This window comes from Pelodiscus sinensis, chromosome 1 (genome assembly GCF_052426305.1).
Source record: "Pelodiscus sinensis isolate ZL-2025 chromosome 1, ASM5242630v1, whole genome shotgun sequence".
Classification (NCBI taxonomy): Eukaryota; Metazoa; Chordata; order Testudines; family Trionychidae; genus Pelodiscus; species Pelodiscus sinensis.
The window spans coordinates 113525696-113546978 of NC_143052.1; the positions used below are offsets into that span (position 1 = coordinate 113525696).

General features: G+C 46.7%; 1 protein-coding gene across 1 annotated transcript; it reads left to right on the forward strand.

Annotated features, from left to right (window-relative positions):
- Positions 1 to 4214: 4214 nt before the first annotated feature.
- On the forward strand, positions 4215 to 11098 carry LOC102462528 (perilipin-3-like). The gene is made up of 8 exons (XM_006130324.3): positions 4215 to 4273; positions 4848 to 4927; positions 5247 to 5442; positions 6783 to 6865; positions 8660 to 8912; positions 9166 to 9362; positions 9654 to 9776; positions 10341 to 11098. The coding sequence occupies exons 2-8, from the start codon at positions 4865 to 4867 to the stop codon at positions 10746 to 10748; spliced, it is 1323 nt and encodes a 440-aa protein (XP_006130386.3). The 5' UTR covers positions 4215 to 4273; positions 4848 to 4864; the 3' UTR covers positions 10749 to 11098.
- The last annotated feature ends 10185 nt before the right edge of the window (positions 11099 to 21283 follow it).

The window sequence follows — 21283 nt, forward strand, 5'->3', positions numbered from 1 at the left end:
TGACCACTTGGAAATGAAACACTTAGGCTGTGTCTACACTGGGCCACTTATTCCGGAAAATCAGCCGCTTTTCCGGAATAAGCTGCGAGCTGTCTACACTGGCCCTTGAATTTCTGGAAAAGCAACGACGCTCTTCCGGAAAAGCTATGCTGCTCCCGCTCGGGCATAAGTCCTTATTCTGGAACACTGTTCTGGAAAAGGGCCAGTGTAGACAGCCCAGTAGTCTTTTCCGGAAAAAAGCCCCGATCGCGAAAATGACGATCGGGGCTCTTTTCCGGAAAAGCGCATCTACATTGGACACAGATGCTTTTCCGGAAAAAGGGCTTTTCCGGAGAAGCATCTGTAGCCAATGTAGACGCTCTTTTCCGGAAATACTTATAATGAAAACTATTCTGTTTTAAGCATTTCCGGAAATTCATGCCGGTGTAGACACAGTCAATGGCTATGTCTACACTGGTGAGTTCTTGTGCAAGAATATCTTGCACAAGAACCCTTGTGCAAGAACATGTCCACACTGTCATGTGCGTTTGAACAAGAGCATCCATCGCAGTGTGGATGCTCTCTTGCGCAAGAAAGCTCTGATGACCGTTTTAGGCATAGGACTTTCTTGTGCAAGAATCCCCTGCCACGCGTCCACACTGCCCTCTTGCACAAGAGGGCTTACACCTGTTAGAAAAGAGTGTAGCTCTGGAACAAGAAGTCCTCTCTTCTGATGCCATACGGTAAATCATCTCGCGCAACAGCGGGCGGACAGTGTGGACGCTTTGTGAAAGAACGGCCATTCTTCCGCAACAACCCTCCAGTGTAGACATAGCCTCAATGTTTTTAATTTTGAAATGTTGTGTCTTTTCAAAATTTAGCTAGATTTAAAAAAAAAACTGAGGGAAGAGTAAAAAAGCACCTAAAGACTACATGAAATGAAAAACTGAACAAAAAAATCTCTTAGGGGCAAATTAAATGTTTTCATTGATTTGAAATATATTTTTCCATTTTTTCCACTTTGATGAGAAACTGAAGGAAAAAAATCAGTTTTGATTTGAAGTGATTTTTTTAAACTTATTTTTAACTTTTTTAACATCAGCTCCTGAAAAAAATACGATTTGCTTAGTTGTAGTCCACACACAAATATTTTAGTGTTGCAAGACAGGGTCAAGTGGGAAAGGTGACAGCAAAGAGGTAGTATCTCAGAATCTCAGTCTAGTTGCCCATTTCGGGTACAGGTACATTAGGGAAGGTGAAAGCAAATGACCACAAGGTGGGACATAACATGAATTCAGCACCGGTTAGGGTATCAAAATTAAACTAAAGAATCTCAGCTGCTTCTGGTTCATCTATGACTCTTTTGATGTCTCAGCTACCTGCACCAGAACCTCACACCTCAAAAGTATTGTAAGAAATGCCATGAAGTGTTTTGTGTCACAAGGCAGTACTATACAGTGAGAGGGAATCCAAGGGACCATTGTATCTACCTACAGTCATTTTCTTTTAATAAATATTCACCATTTCCTTGATATTTAACTGTATTAAAAGTAAACACAGTGAATGGAGAGGAGATGCCCTTTCCTTAAGCAATACAAAATGCAGCCAGAAAGAGCATTTGAGAAATGCAGCTTCATATGATTAGACTGAACAGTAAAATATTTCCAAACTCAGTTATCTAGAAAACTGTGTCCCTTACAATTTAGATGACAAAACACACCTGGGAGGTAGGACTGATTATGGGAGATATCAAAAACAGTCAAGCTGCATTGGAGGTCCAGGCTAGACTTACGTTTCTATGCTTCTTGCAATATTAAAAGTGGCTGGTCTTCAGGTGCTAATAGAGCTAAGGCCCGTCAACATAATTTGACTGTAGATTATGGGAAAACCTGGAAAGAGCAAAAATGGAAACATGGGCAGGTGCCTTCCTCTGCACAGAGCCTAACACAGGTGCTTGGAGAGGTATAAAATGCCATATTTGTCTAAGTGGGTAACTCACCAGGCCAAATGATGGTGAGAGACATGTCCAGGTTTTCAACTCTTTCACTGCTGATCAAAGAAAGCAAGAGAGGAGAGGGAGGATTGCAGATTCTGGGGGTGGCATCTCATTTTCATGGTGAGAGTGGATGACATCAGGGAACAATTCACACTCCCCTGGCTACACTCTGAACCTTGGGGCTAAAAGGCCATATGCCACCAATCCCACAGAGCTGGGCTAGCCATTCCCCTATTGACGTCAAGGGAGGATGGGTGGGTGGTCAAACACCAGTCAGGGCCAGGTGAGGGTTAAAGAATTACTTCTCTTGGTATAGATACTGCTTCTTCCTCAACAGGAGGCTGGATGCCAGCACAGACAAACACCACAGTTCTATTCAATGCTTGGTTTTGTAGCCACATGAGGTAGAATTATAGAACACTAGAACTGGAAGGGACCTTGAGGTGTCATCGAGTCCAATCCCCTGCCCTCACATGGAGACACTGCTGTACATAGTGCAGGAGTAAGCTCTGCAGCCCCATCCCTAGGGCAGCTGTCCGGGTGAGCGTTATAGACCATCCCTGATAGATATTTATCTAACCTGCTCTTAAATATCTCCAGAGATGGAGATTCCACAACCTCCCTAGGTAACTTATTCCAGTGTTTAACCACCCTGACAGTGAGGAAGTTTTTCCTAATTTCTAAACTAAACCTCCCTTGCTGCAGTTTAAGCCTGTTGCTTCTCATCCTATCCTCAGAGGCCAAGGAGAACAGTTTTTCTCCCTCCTCCTCGTGACACCCTTTTAGATACTTTAAAACAGCTATCATGTCTCCTCTCAATCTTCTCCTATCTAAACTAAACAAGCCCAATTCTTTCAGTCTTCCCTTATAGCTCATGTTCTCTAGACCATTAATTATTCTTGTTGCTCCTCTCTGGATCTTCTCCAATTTCTCCACATCTTTCTTGAAATGTGATGCCCAGAACTGGACACAATACTCCAATTGAGGCCTAATCAACGCAGAGTAGAGTGGAAGAATGACTCCTCGTGTCTTGCTCACAACGCAACAGTAGAAGCGTTTATTTTTAAATGGCAGCTGAGATTGACCTAATCACATGACTGGGCTCCAGGCATGTGGGTCTTGTGCCTCCATCCCATTCTGGTCATGCCCAGGGTGTGTCTGAACCTTCCTGAGAAGGGCCCAAGGCCAAAGACCCCAGGAGAACAAGCACAGCCCTGTTCTGAGCACCTGCACAGTCTGCTCTGAGTATCACCTCACACAGGCAGGGCTTGGGTCGTGGGAAGGGACAGAGCCACCAGTTTTTGTCCCAGTTCAAGCCCTGGGGGGAGAACAATGAAGGGGTGACAGAGGGATAAATACTCTTTTCTCCCAGCCATCCCTTTTAATGAAAAGTGGTATGCTGTTATTCTCAATGATGTTTGAAAGAGGAGAAGGGAAAGGTATCTCCAAACTAAATTCTGCAATGTCTATCTAAGGAGTTTATATGGTCCTGATTGGCAAGGTATCTGAGCACCTCACAAAACGTCTACAAAGCCCAGAGGCCCTATCATTCCCTTTGTACAGAGGGTAAATCAAGCACTGCAAGGCTAAATGACTTGCCCAAGGTCACACAGGAGGTGTCTGTTAGAGGATAGAATAGAACCAAGCTCAAATCCTAGCCTAGTGCCCTAAGCACAGGAAAAAACTACTGATCTTTAGAGTGCCACTCTGTGCTACAGTGTGCTGGTTTTTACTCTGAAACTATGGCCGGTGATGAAGCAGGCAGATTGTTCTCTGCAACCTTACCCCCACAGATTATTTATATTTGGTTCATTTTTTTAAAATTAGGTTTTTCAAAACAAAATTAAAAATTCTGTTTCAATATGCCTCCCCACCTTTGCTTCTCTTTTCCCATTGGACATGGCAATGAAAGTTCATGTCTTTTTAAGTCACCGAGGTGCTTTTGAAGATTGTATCCATCCTGACTAGTAACTGTTTCAAGGCAGGCGGTGGAATCAAAGTGTGTTCAGCTGGGTGACAGCAAAAGATGAAGTGGGATTAATTAGAATCACCTGTGGTGAAAAACTTACTCCTAAACTTTGCAGTCCCCAAGGGATTTGCATTCTCTTACTGGTCAGGGAAGCAGAAGCCATCTTTTCACTGGCTCCCTGAACTGTCAGTCCTGAGTGTTTTACCCCTCCCCTCACAATGACATAATCAGGAGTATATAAAACCTGACCAGGTGCTAGCCCACATAAGGCAGTTTTTGGAGTACTGAGACTGGTCAGGGGGTTGGTTTGGTTGTAGTAGCAATTGTTGGTAATAAGGTCTTTTAATCATCCTTTCTTTGGATGTTAGCATGCTTCTTTGATTAGGGCTTTTGGGTTATGTTGTTAAGAAATGTTTGGCTGTGCTGTATTCATATTGTTGAACAGATGTGTGTAGTGTATGTACTGGGGAGCTTCATGATGATTAACCTTAAGCTCCTTGTCTGAGAGACAGGATCATGTTATTAAGTTATTTTCTTGTACTGTAGGGCTGCTAAATGACCTTCAGCAGTAACTGCATGTTTACTGACTCTAATGGACTTACAAAAGTAGAATTCTTTCAATGACTCTGTGGCATGAAAGGAATCTGGAAGATTCTCTATTTCCTTACCTGAAGTTTCTGCTTTTTTTTTTTTTTTAAAGTATTGCTCTCTAGTGATTAGGGTATATATTGCTCTAAATGTGAGCTCCTTGTCAATCTGTGAGGACTACCATTGCTTTTTATCCTTTAGAATAGGATACTGCTCTGGGGTTGGCCTTTGTTTTTGTTTCCCCTCTGGGGTAGCTGTAACTTCCCCTCTAAAAGTTATGACTTGTAACTCCAGGCTTCTTCTTGCCTTCCTCAGACATATCTGACCATACCATGATGACAAATGGAAAAGACACAAATGTGGCATCCCCAGAACATCAGGAGGAGGAGCAACAGGTAGGCACTTCCTCATGAGCATCACTGGCTCAATTTGTGACTACAAAAGAGAGCTGGCTATCTTGCACGAGCTGGCTCCACTTCTTGGTTCTATAAAATTTTAACACTAGTTTGCTTCTGTTAAACTTCTGATCTGGCTTTATCATTAATGTCAGAAGCAGATATTAGGCTTCCTAGCTCTTCAGTCTTTCACTCCATCACACAATACTTTGATTGGCGCTAGCACATTCAAGGGTATAACCATTTGACTAGTAATGGGTTAGCTCCAGGATAGGGTATTGCTTTCTCAACCTCCTTGTTCTTGCCTCTGCCTCACTAGAGCGTCCTGAAGAGGGTGGCCAGTCTCCCACTTGTCAGCACTGCCTGTGACCTGGCTGCCACAGCCTACACCTCCACCAAGGAGAGCCATCCCTATGTGAAATCTCTCTGTGACATGGCAGAAAAGGGAGTGACCTCCCTAACCAGTGTTGCAGCCAGCAGTGAACAGCCAGCTCCACCTGCACTTGAATCTCAAGGTGAGTCATGTGTCTGAGCAGCGCTTTCTACACATGTGACCCCATATGCTGCCAGTAGGGTCTTTAAATCAGTAGGTCTGCAATGCTAGAGTCTGGTCACAGTGGGGGCTCCTTATCAGTGGTCTTGGGAGGGGGAACTTACACTGGATCACAGGCATCATTTTTTCCTAATGACCCAGTTGATCTGGGGTGGGGCTGAGGATGAGAACCTTGGGGTGTAGAAGGGGGCTCCAGCTTTGGGGATGTCAGGAGGGGCTTACCTTGAGCAGCTCCTGGTCAATGGTTCAGTGGGGATGCTGAGACGGGCTACCTGGTGATCCTGGTACCACAGATTATGCTATGCCCCAGCGGCAGCCAGCGGTAGGTTCCCAGACAGAGGGAGTGTGGAGCTAGTGCTCATGGCAGGGGCAGTGCATGTTCTTCCTGCCCTTCCATCCTCCCACCCCCACTGCCTGGGAGCTGGGCCTGTTGCTAGCCGCTTCTGGGCTGTAGTACAGTGTGTGGTGCCAGGACGGACAGGCAGCCTGCCTTAGCATCCCCACTGGTCCCCTGATCTCTCCCCCCCCCCCCTTCCGCCAACAATGAGACCCTATGCCTGACCTGCCATGCCCCAGTATTAACCCATAGTTTGAAAACCACTGGTTTATATTCTGGGCTGCTGTATCACTTCTACAAACACCCTGCCACAGGATAATGAAGGGGCTTGTTTACAATAATTACAGCTGCTGAACCTGTGCTCACTATACCTCCTGGCTGCAGTGAAAGCTCTGTTCTTGGCTACTTTCATTTAAAGAGCAACACCCTTTGAAAGGGATCGCAAACTAGTCTTTCATCAAATGGGTTCAATACTTCCCCTATCTCGTACCTCTGTCTCTGGACCAATATAGCTGCTATAACAGCACTGCAAATTGAGTGTTAAAAATAATTAATGAGCCTCTTTGTTGACCTGCTGCCTGCATGAGAACAGTTCATTGAATTTACTGCAGTCGAGGCACTGTAAAAGCCCTCTGCTTAGCGCTCAAGCTTTTGGTGCCTTCTAAAGAGGGGAGGGGGAACTATCTTGATTAGGTAATTGAACCACTAGAGTGGCATGATAAAATCTCACTTTTCTATAAAATCCATCTGTGAAGCTGACAGCAATTCCCTCCCTCTTCAAGCTATGTATAAGTAAATCCCCTTGAACAAATACTCATGCAAATATCAGTATGCAGCACCTGCAACCAAACCATTGCTGTGTGAACACATTGGAGAGCTGAAGAGGGTCTCATTGTATATCTGAACCAAAGGCTGTACATTCTGCGCTAGCAAAATTAAGGCAAGTAACTTGGGCTTCTCTACAGAGACCACAGGAACAGAGCTGGCTTCCAAAGTACCAGACAAAGTGGAGGAGGATCTACCAACCCTTCAACAGACAGCTGAGACGGTAACACCCCACAGTGATGTGGCCAGGGTTTTAGGATGCAGCCCAGTATTGCTTTTCTCCAGCAGAGAAATAGTCTAGGTGAAAAGTGGCCATAAGGTGGGAGCTGGTGTGTAAGCAGCCCTCTGGGTTACTGCTTGACAGAGGGTGGACACAATGTTTCTCTTGACAGCAACAGTTCTGTATTTAAGCCACCCCCTGAAGGTATTTTAACAATTAGAACAGCAAATGGTTCTTATGTTATGTCCACACCCCCAAACCCTAGTACTATCAGGTTCCACTGCTGTAAAATCCCTGCTCACTAGTCACTCACCTCCTGGCTGTGAGTGGGTGGTAGTGGGAATTTAGTGGTGGCTGGTATGTGAGCCTGGCTGCTGGTCTGCCACAGGCTCACCCTGCCAGGGAAGCAACCTGACCTCATTTCAAGCCAGCAGGACCCAGCCTCCATTCAATTTCCAGTGAGCACAGGCTGTGCACTGTAAGCTGCAGCAGAGGTGATGGATCACTTACTGGCCTTTCTTGCTGTCCTCTCCTTGGCTTTCCCTTCAGCCCCACTGCTCCTCAATACCCCATCCATGGGGTGCCTGTGACTCCTAGCTCTGAGCAGAGAACCAGCCCTTGGTCAGAGCACTCAGCACATCAACAGCTTGGCAGGCAGGTTTCTTCCCCTCCCCTCCACTGTTTGGGCCAGCACCCTGGGCAACTCCAAGACCCTCCAGCCCAGAGCACTGTCCAGGAGGAGTCAAGCCCCATGGGCTCCAAAGCCTCTTGGTGGTGGTTTGGGAAAGCCACTCTGGCTGTTAAGCTGTAGTGGCAGGGAGGAAGCAATTTACAGTTCATTCCCCAGTCCTATAGTCGCCAATGCAGCCCTCTGGGCCTGAAAACTGCATCTTCACCTGCTTCCCCTCTCTGGACATCCTCCTCAGCCATCTAACAGTTGTCAACTATAGGCAGGCTTGCTGAAGCCCTGCAGTTAGGTTCCCTGCACAATACACCCTTATCTCTAAATGCTTCCTGGCTAAGGTATAGCTGGGGGACCAGAGGCAGGTGGGTGATGTTGGTGGCCAGCAGCCTGGAGGTGTTAGCTGCTCTTTCCCCTCCCTTCAGGCTGGGAGGGACAAGAGGTTTCCTGCCACAAAGGGCAGGGAGGAGCTCTGTGAGGGCATAGGCCAGGTCATCCCTTCTCCCTACCACCTCTCTGCCTGCAGCTGCAAGAAGAACCTATCCCTTCCTTCCCTCATAGTGCCAGAAGTTTGTTGTTTTGTGGTGTGAACCTTGATGAATCTTGAGAGGGCAGCATGTGACCATAGAGGTGCAGGGAGAGGAGACCATACCTGTACTGCCGTGAAGGCAGGGCAGGGGGTGCTAAGATGGGTTCATCTGGAGAAGGGACAGCCAGGCATGGAGGATGGAGAGGCCTGGGCAAGAAAGGGCAGGTCAGTTGGTCACCACCCATCTTTGCCCCAGGGGGAGAGGCCATGCTTTTACTGTTCATGTGAACCTTAAATTCTTGAGGCTAAAGTGTCTTAACAATGACTAGCTACAGTGTAAGTGTCCAGTACAAATTTCTACACTGCATAGTTCTGATTGGCATAGAACCCAAATGAATCATGTGTCCCATACTCAGCATAGGGAAATAGAATTACCCTAGCAAGGCCGTGGCACTTCCACTGAAGAGCTGAGCTGTGGAGTTGAGCCAATGATAATCCTCTACTGTAACATCAATCCCTGGGATCAATGTGGTTTTATTGCCTCAAATTCCTAGTCAGTAATGTCTTGCTGGGACCTTCTCTCTAGGCCATGTCTGACACACAGGAGCTGGTATCATCCAGACTGACAGATGTCAAGGAGAGCATGATCAGAGTGGTGGACATGACCAAGGAGGCCATGCAGGATGGTATGAAGACCACCAGATCAGTAGTAGCAGAGGGCATGAGCACCATTGTGGAATCGCGAATGGGCCAACTGGCTATAAGTGGGATGGAAGCCATGCTGGAGAAGTCTGAAGAGCTCCTGGATCACTATCTTCCCATGACTGAGGAGGAACTAGGTCAGAACACAGGAATGATGGGGCAATTGTCTTTGAAAGGCCAGAGTAATCCTCCTTCTGGTCCAAACTTCTCTCTAGACTGCTCAGTCTTGTATCTGTCAACCAATGCAGGCTGACTCTACATTTTCCTATCTTAAACCTCATGCCTCAGCTTTGAGTTGATGGGCATGTGCCCAGTTAAAATGACTTGAGTAACAAGGTGGTGCAGGAAGGACCTATGGATATGAAACAACCTTTCCTTTCTTCCCTCCAGCCAAACTTGCGGAATCTGTGGAAGGGGCTGAAGTGTCTGCGGCACAACCACAAGAGCATCGCAGCTACTTTGTGCGTTTAGGTTCCCTGTCCACCAAACTCCGCCAGCGCGCCTACCGCTATTCCCTAGACAAGATGAGACGCACCAGCCACAGCATCAGTGAGGCACTTTCCCAGCTTCAACAAACCATGGGACTGGTAAGACTAGACTTATTGAAGCTGAAGCCTTCTGGTAAATAGAGTAGTTGTTGGCTAGGACTCACTTTCCCTTTGCATATGCTCCCCCTCAGAGCAGGGAACTCTTCTACCTCCTGTACGGACCAGGTTATAATGAGACTTAGCACACAGCCTTGACTGACATCTCTGTAGCTAGATGTCCTTCTGATGCATTGAGCATAGCCATCTGGGGGCTGAATGCATGCCCTAAGCTGTAGAACTAGAATAACTGATGTACAAATGGCAAATACACTCTTTTGAATACCCATCCAGATTGATTACATCAAGCAAGGTGTGACACTTCCAGATGTCCAGGAGAAATTCCAGCATGTGTGGCTGAACTGGAACAGAAAACAGCGAAAAGGCAGTGAGATCACAGACTTGGCTAACCCAGAGGTAGGTACATACTTCTCCATCTCCTCAGGAGAGGCTGCCAATATCCTGGTCTTTGCAGGGTTGTTGTAGTGTTTACTCAAATTTATCTTGGGAATCTTTTGTAAAGATGCACAGTTCCATTTCCCTTGAGCATAATGGAAGTATATCTTCCTTGCTTGATATGTTTGTCACATGCTGACTCTGTGCCCAAGAAGTCACTCTGCTTCCTCTTGGGGTGATGCATACTATTACTAGATTTAATCTCCAAAGTGTCTGCAAACTAACACTGTAGATCATGCACCTGCAACCACACGAAGCCCCTGCTCACTTCTCTGGGAGCTCTGTTCTGTCCCAGCTACATGGCTTATTGCCTCTGTAGCAGCTTGTGACAAAGGAGCCTAACTGCTTCTTGCCTGCCTTCTGAAACTCACTGTATGATCTTTCTCTCAAAGACACCCTTGGTGGCTGCTATTAGTACATTTCTTGTAACACAACTTCTGGCATAGCAAAATTGCTGATGCAGGTAGCAGCAAGTCTGAAATCTTACCATGGAGAACATTAACAAAGCTTCTGTCTCCCCACCAGATGGAGTCTGAGACTCTGGCCATGTCCCGCAGCATTCTCCAGCAGCTGCAAGATGCCTGCCGGGTGTTAGTATCCAGCATTCAAGGTCTCCCCGCCAACCTTCAGGACAAGGTGCGACAGGTGTATCAAAACATGGGGGAGCTCCATGCTTCCTTCTCCACTGCCAGCTCCTTCCAGGATCTCTCCAGCAGCCTCCTCACCCAGAGCCAGGAGATGGTGACCAAGGCCCAGGAATATGTAGATGAGCTGATGGCATATGTGATGCAGAACACACCTCTGTCTTGGATTGTGGGGCCCTTTGCCCCATCAGGGAAGGGCTCTGCAGATTCCCTGGAACCACAAAACCAAGAAATGGAGGCTAAGGAGGCAGTCATAGCAGCATCCAAGGCTAAGGAGGCTCGGATCTGAAACATGAAGTTTCAACTTGGAAGAATGAAGGCAGATTTCCTTGTGCATGTGGAGTCAACATGAGTCTGACTGCAAGTTTGTGGACACTAGCATGTTTCTGCAGGACAAAGGGCTAGTATTCAGATCTGTGCTTAGTACTCTGAACTTGTGGATATAAAGAGTATCACATTGCTTGCTTGTCTGACATGTTTAAATCTGAGGAAAGGATTGTTGTGACACCTTGGTAGGTTGTAGGTGGTTCATTCACCTGAACAGGTGCTGCAGCGGTGACTGCTAGAATGTAAACAGTTGGTCATACTATGTTGTACTAATACCACCCTGCCTTCAAAATAAAATGTTACTGCATTTGAGTACAGTGTCCTTTCTAGCAAGAGTATTCCAGTTCTACAGTAGGTGACAAGTATGCTGCACCCAGTCCTGCTATAGTGATCATTTCTCTAATGACCACTGCTGTTAAGGGCTTACCATACAAAGTGTCCAGGCATCCCTCTTGCATCCAAATCTAGAGCCTGAGTTTCTAAATAGTTTTAGATCAACTACTCACCTGTGAACATTGATGCTCCAAACTTAGAGCAGGAATGTTACACACTTGCCCCCTAGCAAGTATCCCCTACTCTAAGATGGAGTCTCCTCCTTCACCAAACTCTTCCCTGAGTCTGCACATCACTAATCCTGAGTCCCCTCATTACTTAGTCTCTGATACAGTGAATCAGGCCCCCAAACCTTCTGCTGGAGCTTGTGGCCTTGCCACAACCTATCCCAACACACCATAGAGAAGTCCTCCAAACAGTCTAGCATATCTGTAGGAGAAGGTGGCCGATCCTGCAGTTCCTTTTATAGGGCCTTCCGGGCCCCTGATTGGAGGGCAGTCTGTTGCTGGAGCCTTCTAGCAGAGAAGACCATGGGTGGCTGGCTGGCTGAGGCAGCAGCCCTGAGCTCCATGTGGGGAGCTATTGTGGACTGAGATACAAGCTCTAAGGTAAAGTGTGAGAAACCAGCCCGCCCGAGGGGAAGCCCTAGCAGCACCATTCTAGTAGAGTGGGGAACAGGCCAATCCCAGCCCAGCATGGAAGAGCAAGCAATGCAGGGAAGGGAGCAGGAGCAAGGTTTCTGGAGAAGAGGCAGGGCCTCAGGGAAGGAGAGGGGCAAGTGTGTTGGTTTGTGTAAATAGAAATTTAACAGTAGTACCTCCCTTGCTGCAGATCATCTCCTCAGTGGCATGCAGGAGGCTGGGGGAGGAGCAAGGGTGGATGGTGCTCATGCCCTCATTTGAACCCCTCCCTGAAAAAGCAGGGTTGGGGGGAGGGCCTGTGCCAGAGTAGAGATTAAGCCCCCCGGTAACATTAAAAACAACACCCCTGGCATTGTAGCACAGTATTCCTGACAGCTGTGCCAGCAAAATGAGGCTAAGTCCAGGAGCCAAAGTAGCACAACCCAAAAGAGCCACAGTAGTGTGAATTCATTCTTTCATATACTACAGTATATGAAATTCCCAGCCCCAAAGACAAAGCTGCAAGCAGCTCAAACTGTTGCACTTAAGAACTGCCTCTGGAGTCAGGGAATGCAGCTTTAAGCAGATCTCAAGTATGAAACCAAGGGATTCAAATGTGGGAGCTCCTGCCCCCTACACTGCTAATGAATGGTGAGGGGAATTATTCACACTCCCCTGGTCACATGCTGCCCACAGAGCCCAGCTATCCATTGCCCTATTGACATCAAGGGAGGATGGTGGGGCCAGACAGGAACCCCCCTGTAACATCTATTTTTGCTTGCCTGGAGCATATAGGGCATGGAGAACAGTAAAATCGGCATAGTCTTTGAAGTCTTGACAGAAGGCCTGGATATGCTGGCTGCTGTGACCTTGGATGGCTGTAAACAGAGATACGCCAATTGTTGACCTCGAGGCTGCAAGAACTGCCTTGGCTGGCACCTATATTGATACGAGTACACAGCCGTCCGTGGGGGGGGGGGGGGGGGGGGGAGGAATCTTCTGCCCAGTAAAGAATGTCCAGGACTCAGTTTAGTTCTCTCTTACAAGTGTAAATTAAGTTGAAACTCCCTTGTAAGAACTGGCATCACAAAGATGGACCAACACAATTTGGCATCTTAGATAAGAAAGAGGATCGGGCCCCTATGGGTATAAAGATGGATCCAGCAGCACACTTACTGAGCATCAATCTACCATCTATCTGCTGGTCAGGTTAGTTGATTGGCCTCCTGAAGTTCCACAGGGATGCCCACCTCATATTAATCTTTCCTAGGAATTGAGGGACCAGCCCTGGCCTGATACGCTGGAGTCAAGAGGCACAGAAGGGGGTAAAAATTGTACCTGGATGTGTCCTTTGTCTTAAGTGTACACTAAGGGTACATCTAGACTACATGGCTCTGTCGACAGAGCCATGTAGATTTGTTTGTTCAGCAAAGGGAAATAAAGCCGCAATTTAAATAATTGCGGCTTCATTTAAATTTAAATGGCTGCCGTGCTGAGCTGACAAACAGCTGATCAGCTGTTTGTTGGCTCAGCGCGCTAGTTTGGACACTCTCCTGTCGACATGAAAGCCCTTTATCGACCTCCCTGGTAAACCTCATCCTACGAGGCATAACGGGGAGGTCGATAAAAGGCTTTCAGGTCAGCGCAGGAGCGTCCAGACTAGTGCGCTGAGCTGACAAACAGCTGATCATCTGTTTGTCGGCTCAGCGTGGCAGCCATTTAAATTTAAATGAAGCTGTGATTATTTAAATCGTGGCTTCATTTCCCTCTGCTGATCAGCCTAATTTACATGGCTCCATCGACGGAGCCATGTAGTTTAGACACACCCATAGACTTAGAGCTCTTTAAAGATTAAGCTGTCACTTGGTACCATTATTTCTATTTTCTATCTTTATTTTCTTTGTAACCATTTTTAAGATCTATATTTGCTAGCAGTTAAGAAATAGAGCAATAGCCATTGTAACCATATGATACGCTTTTTTAAATAAATCTGTAACTGTTTAAGCTTTAACCTGACTCCTTCAGTTGCTGTAACAGAACCAAGCACAATTTAAAAGAACTTCAGCCAGTCATAAGGGACAGATACAGGCAGAGCTGGGCATTTGGATTGTGTCGCTTCCAGGGGACAGATCCGTAGGGGCATCTCTTGGCCTTCCCTAGGCTGCCCACTGCGAAGGGATCATGTATCCTAGAAGTCAAAATCTGAGGTGTAATAAGCTCTCCCTGTAAACTCTGGGGCGTGTCAGCCTGTTGGCTACCCACCGCGAAGGGACCTGGTCCTAGCAGTCAAAGACACGGACGTTAAACTTCTCGGGGCGCCCGTCGGTCTTCCCTAAGGCCGCCCGCTGCGACGGGACCTTGCGTCCCAGCAGTTGAAAACTCGGGTGCATAACACACACACACACACACACACACACATACACATACACACTGCCCTGACCATCAGCTGACAGATGGGTAGGTGGGCATACAGCAGTCACAGGAAGGGGCTAAACAGTTGTGATGATGTTAGAACATGCCAATAGGAAAAAATGAATGGCTGGTCACAGGAGCTATCCACATGTAGCTTGGTTTAAAATATCAAACTACTTCTCTCCCCTCCCGCCCAGTTAAACTTGTCCTAGCTCTTCAGCCTTTCACACTACTACACAATCCTTTTATTGGGTGGCTAACACATTCAAGGGTATAACCACTTGACAAGCAATGGTTCAGCTCCAGGACCGGCCATTGATTCCCTGACTTCATTGTTCTCTCATTTGCCTGGCCCAGAAGCAACCAACAGCAGGTTCCCAGCCAATGGGAGGGCTGAACTAGCGCTCAGGACAGGAGTAATGTGCGGAGTCCTGTGTGCTCGCTCTTTCCCCCCGCCCCTTCCCTCCAGGAGCTGGGACTGCTGCACAGTCTGTGGTACCAGGACAGGAAGATAGCTGCCTTAGCACTCCCATTGGTCACCTGATTCCCCTGCAGTAACAAGACCCAGTGCCAGACACTCCACAACCCAATGCTAGCTCACAACCCATAACTTGAAAATCACTGCCCTGAGCAAATGAACTAGCATAACGGATGTCAGGCGTTTGAATACATTTAATCCACTTCTAGATCGAACACCTCAAGCAAGGTGTGACCCTACAAGATGTCCAGGAGACATTTCAGCACATGTGGCTGAACTGGAACAGAAAGCAACCAAAAGGCAGCGAGATGAGAGATGTAGCAAACCCAGAGATAGGTACATGCTTCCTTCTGACCAGATGGGCTAGCCACTAGTCTCAACCTTGCAGGGTTGTTCATCAGCTATTTATTTTTTATAAAAGACCCACAACCCCTTTTTTCCTCTGCATCATGTAATCTTGCTCCTGCATTACGTTTGTTGCACAGTGAACTCTACCCAAGGAGTTCAGTCTCTTGGCTTCCTCTTAGTCATACTTGCAAAGGCTTGCCATTTGGGGGAGAGGGGCTGCAAAGGGGCAACCACCCCAGGGACCAGCAAGTGAAAGGCCCAAGGTTCCTGACTGCCACTACAGTGGCTGGTGCCCTGTGTCCTTTCAATCGTCACCAAAGCTCCATGCAGCATGCTCCGGGTGGCTGAATCTGGTGGGGGTGATGGGTATAGGCTATACCGTATAGCACACACTAAGCAGCAGTGGGGTGGCTGGCTGCAAGCAGCCCCATCCCTTGCATCCAAGGCCCCACCACTTCAGGAGTGCAGAGCCAGGCCTCCTGCCTTGCCCAGGGGCCTTGCAAATCTGTTGGCCCACCACTTAAGATTACTTCATTTAGCTTACAGGCTGTGCTGAGGCTAATATTGTAGGGCAGGTATTTGGAGCTCTTTTCTGACATTGCTCTCTTCTGACCCAGCAACGTGGCTTATTGCCTCTTAGCAGCCTGTGGCTACAAGAAGCCAAACGGCTCCCTGCCTTTCTTCTAAAAGACTGCTTGTTTAGAGCCAGTGGTCTTTAATGGAAAGACCTTGACTGTCAATAGTACCTTTCAGCACAATGCTTGGCATTGCAAAACTTCTGGAGGAGGAAGGAACCAGCAAGTCTGATGCCTTTTGTGCGGGGAACATTAATGTGAAACTTCTTCTGTCTCCCCACCAGATGGAGTCTGAATCTCTGGCCATGTCCAGCAGCAGCCCCCTCCCGTTCTCCCCCGCCAAGTGCTGTTTTCTCACTGCTTTCCTCGCTTTTTGTTTTACTTGTAGAGTAATGGTTGTATGTTTGTCTAGAATTAAATAGTTGCCCTATGTAAGGCCGCTTTTGAAGTAATTTTGTGGCGAGAGTGACTTCTGTGGTTGGTAAGTATCTTTGGTTTTTCCCTTTCTCTCTGCCCACCTGATCATTGTTGGCTTCCTTTAGAGACAATATTTCATACAAAATATTTAGATCTTCTTGTATCCAGATGTATTGCACTCACCATTTATTTTAGGCACCACAGTTTCAAATCTCTTATGTTGTTTGAGGCTTTCATAACAGAAAATTGTTGAATTCCTTCTTTTTTAGTATATATCTGTCTTCTGGGAGCACCTTACAGCCAACTCTTCCAGAGCAGTGATGTAAGTTAACTGTCTCTATCAATGTTGTCTGAAAACTTTGCCTTGCGATGGGTCTGAAGTGAAATGGGAAGATCTACAACTAGCTCAGATACCAACAGGTATTGCTAATATGAAAAGCTATAGGAGAAAAATGGTTATTGCCATGTGCTGCTTTGCTCTTTTTCAGGGGCAGAGCTATATAAGTGATGCATAGCACCAGCTGCCCTAGTTCTTTCCAGGCACGGTGGCAGGTGGAACGGGAACCTCACCTGGTCCACAGATTCTCTTTTGTCAGACCGTGTTAGTCCCGGGGATTAATGCATTGGGATTAATGTTTGGTAGCTTCTCCAGTTAGACAGTTGGTTCTTACATCTTTTTGAGGTTTGGCACCTTCATTGCTGTTTTTTGTCCTAACAGGATTTTTCCTTGAGCAACCCAGTCACTATGTAAGTCTTTCAGCCCCGGGTCCCAGCCATTGGGTGGCTGCAATGGAATCAGGCCAGCCCCATATGCTTTTCCAGTCCCCCCACGGCCCTGCCACTGCAGGATTTCTTAACCCCTGGGGTTTTGCCAGTTCTGCTGCCCATTGGCCCTGCCACAGGCTTCATAGCCCCTTGGTCCCACCACCAGCCCTATTTTCCCCAGCTGTCCCCAGCTGTGGTCTCAGCCTGGGCTGGTGAAGGTTGCCAACTCTCCCGGACTCAATGGACCGGATGCCATTTGCAGCAATGGAATCTGGTGTTCCTGGTTCAGGAGAATTGGCAACCTGATATCAATAGAATTAAAGGGGGTTGTAGTTCTATGCCTCCATCCCAAAAATAGTTCCACTGCCGCTGCCAAACAGGGCTGGATTGGCATCGGAAACACCCCAGAGGGTGGGAACAACAGCTCTACTGGGAAGCAGTTTTAGAATCAAACAATAGTGTAGTTGTGGCTGTCTCCCATTTTAAGAGACATTTTAAAAAATTGCACCTTCACAGTATTAATTTCCTCCTTGCAGGTCCTGAAATATTGCATCATTGCCCTGATTCATACAGTTACCCAGACCCTGAAGAACATGTACCTCCATCCTACTGATTAGCATAGAATACTTTCCGGTCAACTTTCAGGACAAGATGCACGAAGCTTACCACACAACAGGAATCCTCCATTCAACATTCTCCGCTCTTGATTCCTTTTCAAGACCTGTCTATACAAATCTTCTCCCAAACATGGGAGAAAGAGATTGAGAGGGAATGCATGAAAGGTCTGCTGGAATATGTGGTGTACCGTACAGCTCTCTATTGGTATGTGGGACCCTGTAATGCTTTAAAAAGAACATAAACCCCACAGAAACAGCAAAATAGGGGTGAGAGAGAAGTTTGGAAGCTGCTACAGGACTGGACTTACTGGTGGAGCTAATTCATTAGTAGAACTGTCAAGCATTGTCACCTTTGTCAAACAAAAGCTTTGGTCTTTGTGAACTTGGCTATTAGATTAGAGCAGTCTCTGAATAATCTGGAAGCAAACAAATCATTTTTTTAAAGTCCTGTTGTTCCTGAAACCTGCCTCCTGAAATTCATGGAATCATTTAAATATGGGCTGTGGGAGCAGAAAGCGAACTACAAAAAGTCTGACCATGAGTACGATTTTTTTGTTGGGTTACATGCATGGTAAAACAGAATCAGTTTTAAATATGGAGGTTAAGCCTATAGCAAACAGAACCTGTCATTGTAAATCCGGTAAATTATTTTAGTTTCAGTTTCTCTCCACTTGTGGGCAGACAGATCATGAAGACCAAAATTATGACTTACCTGCCCTACAGAGCCATGCAGGACAATAAGGAAGAATGCTTGAGCAGAGAATATCAGGCTCTGTGGGGCGGTATTCCCTCCCCACAGTAGGCGAACAGACCAGAGAGAAGAATACATAGATTTTCACTCTACATTGAGACACTTGTATAATACAGGCCAGCTCCTCCACTGCCTTGCACCTTGTGTAGTTATCTTCCTCTATGCACAGTGGGAGTGAAATGCTGCCACATCAGAATGGTCCTGCAACCCATTCTGTAATGTTGATCTCCAGAAGCCGTTCCACCTAAAGAGGTGTGTGTTTGCCACAGCTAAGGAACCTTGATTCTTTAGCATAGGTAACAGAGGCTTAGTTTGACACAGGATAAAAAATCCTTACTAGAACTGGATGATTTTTTTTAATTGATCAAAATGCACCCTAAAGTGCATTGTTCAGGACATAGAAACTATTTGTAAATTCCAGTAAAAATGGGAGCAAGAAATGGAAAATGTCTCAGCAGTTGGTTCCAATCATTTCAAAAGAAAATGTTTCAAGATTTCATTTCATTTCAAATAGTTTCTTTCACCATTTGGAAATGAAACTGTAGGATGTTTTTTGCGTTTTGAAATGAAGTGTCTTTGTAAAATTTAGCTAGATTTTTAAAAGGGAAGTGTAAAAAGCACCCAAAACTTACATGAAATGAAAAACTGGAGAAAAAAAATCACTTAACCTTGGTCTACACTAGGGGATAAGTTCAAATTAAGATATGCAACTTCAGCTATGTTAAATTCAACTTCCTTTATTCCTCGTAGAAGCAGGACTACTGGCATCGATGGGAGCACCACACCCATTAAATTAGCATGTCTTCACTAAACCTGCTAATTTGAACCCTGGAAGATTGCCTGTGGTTTCTTCGATCTTCTCTGAACGGTAGACATGGCCTTAGTGCTAAATGAAATGTTTTGTTTGGCTTGAAACACCTTTTTTCCCCATATTTGCTGAGGAAATACTGAAGAAAATGTTTTTATTTGAACTGATTGTTTTAAGGTTTTTTTTTTTTTTTTATTCATGAAAAATGTCTTTGCTCAGCCTTAGTCCACACATGGATATGTTAGTGTTTCCGGACAGCGTCAAATGGGAAAGGTGGTAGGGAAGGGACAGTATCTCAGAATCTCAGTCTAGATGCTCATTGCGGGTATAGGTACATAAGGGAAGATGAAAGCACTAACATAAAAAGACCACAAGGTGGGACACCAGATGGATTCCGCGCCTGTTAGGGTATCAAAATTAAACTAAAGAAACTCAGCTGCTCCTGGTTCATCCATGACTCTTTTGCTGTCCCAGCTACCTTCACCAGAAACTTACACCTCCTCAAAAAAAAGTCACCAGACATGCTATGAAGTGGTTTGTGCTGCGAGGCTGTACTAAATATCCAGTGGCTACATCTAGACTGGCATGATTTTCTGCATATGCTTTTAATGGAAAAGTTTTTCCGTTAAAAGCATTTGCGGAAAAGAGCATCTAGATTGGCACGGACACTTTTCTGCAAAAGCACTTTTTGCGGAAAAGCGTCCGTGCCAATCTAGACGCGGTTTTGTGCAAGAAAACCCCGATCGCCATTTTCGCCATCGGGGCTTTTTTGCGCAAAACCATACCGCATTGTCTACACTGGCCCTCTTGCACAAAAGCATTTGCACAAGAGGGCTTTTGCCCGAACGGGAGCAGCATAGCATTTCCGCAAGAACACTGACAATCTTACATGAGATCGTCAGTGTTCTTGCGGAAATTCAAGCGGCTAGTGTAGACAGCTGGCAAGTTTTTCCGCAAAAGCAGTTGCTTTTGCAGAAAAACTTGCCAGTCTAGACACAGCCAGTGAGTGAGAGAGAGTTCAATGGGCAATTGTATCCTCATGCAATACTATCCTTTTAACAAATATTTAACATTTCCTTGCTGTTTAACTGTATTGAAGATATGTAAGCTATAAATGGAGAGGAAATGCAGCCAGAAAGAACATTTGAAAACTGCAGCTCCTTAAAATGAACAGTAAAATACTTCCAGATGGGAGGAGAAAGCAACATTACAGAAATGTCCAGAACCTGCACCCTTCCCTCACCCAAACTCCCTCCCTCCCCACTTGCCAAATGCTCTGGGATGGAGTTTGAGTTCGGGATATTAACAAACGTGTATTTGTATAAATGTGTAAGTGCTGGATTTGTTTTAAGTGATTAAACATTTACATGAAGGGAGGCAGACAGGATCTGGTGCTCATGAGGAACATTCCCGGGTCCCACCTCCCCCGCCCTATTGCTGCTGCTGATACAGAGGCAGCAGCATGGAGGAGGGGCAGGTGGCTCTGTGGGAAAGCTGGCTCCCTCATAAAGCACCAGCTCCTGCCTGCCCCTCCCCACACTGCTGCCTCTGTGGGAGGCAGGGGGAGCAAGTGCAGGCAGCTCCACACAGGCACCAGCTTCTGCCTCCCCACACCTTTCTCCCTCTGAAACCACCAGGATTAACCAATGAACCCAGGATTATTGGCTACATGCTCACATCCCTAGTTTGGGTGCTGGATGTAGGTTCTGGGCTGGGGTAGGTGACTGGGGTGAAGAAGGCGTGAGGGGTTGAGGTCTGGGAGGGAGTTTGCTGCAGGAGGCATGAGGGGTCGGGCTATTGGAGGGACTTTGGTTATGGGATAAGGCTCTGAGCTGGGACAGATAATGGGTGTGCAGGAAGATGTGGGGGGTGCAGGCTCTGAGAAGGAATTTGGGGGCTGGAGGGAATGTGGAGGAAGGGGTGGTGGGGAGAGAGTTTTGGGGCAAGAGGAGGCATGGGGAAAAGGGTGCAGGCTTTGGTAGGGAGGGTGGGGTTCAGCACTTATATATGGAATAACTCCCATGCCAAGTGATGGTGAGAGACATGTCCAGGTTTTTAACTGTTTCACTGCTGATCAAAGTAAGGGGGAAAGGAGAGGGAGGATTGTGGATCTGTATCATCTACTGGGAGAGGCATCTCAGTTTTATTTTCATGGTGCGAGTGGATGGCATCAGGGAACTATTCACATTCCTCTGGTCACACTCTGACCCTAGGGGCTAAAGGGCCAGATGCCACCAATCCCACAGAGCCCAGCTAGCCATTGCCCTGCTGAAGTCAAGGGAGGATGGGTGGGCGGGAAAACATCAGGAACAGCAAGGGCCAGGTAAACAGTTCCCTCTTTTGGACTGGATGCTGCTTTGTCCTCTGCAGGAG

Coding starts and splice junctions, on each gene's coding strand:
- LOC102462528 (XM_006130324.3), top strand. CDS start 4,865: ATGATGACAAATGGAAAAGACACAAATGTGGCATCCCCAGAACATCAG. Junction 6,866..8,659: donor TTCAACAGACAGCTGAGACG/GTAACACCCCAC, acceptor CCTTCTCTCTAG/GCCATGTCTGACACACAGGA. Junction 9,777..10,340: donor CAGACTTGGCTAACCCAGAG/GTAGGTACATAC, acceptor TCTCCCCACCAG/ATGGAGTCTGAGACTCTGGC.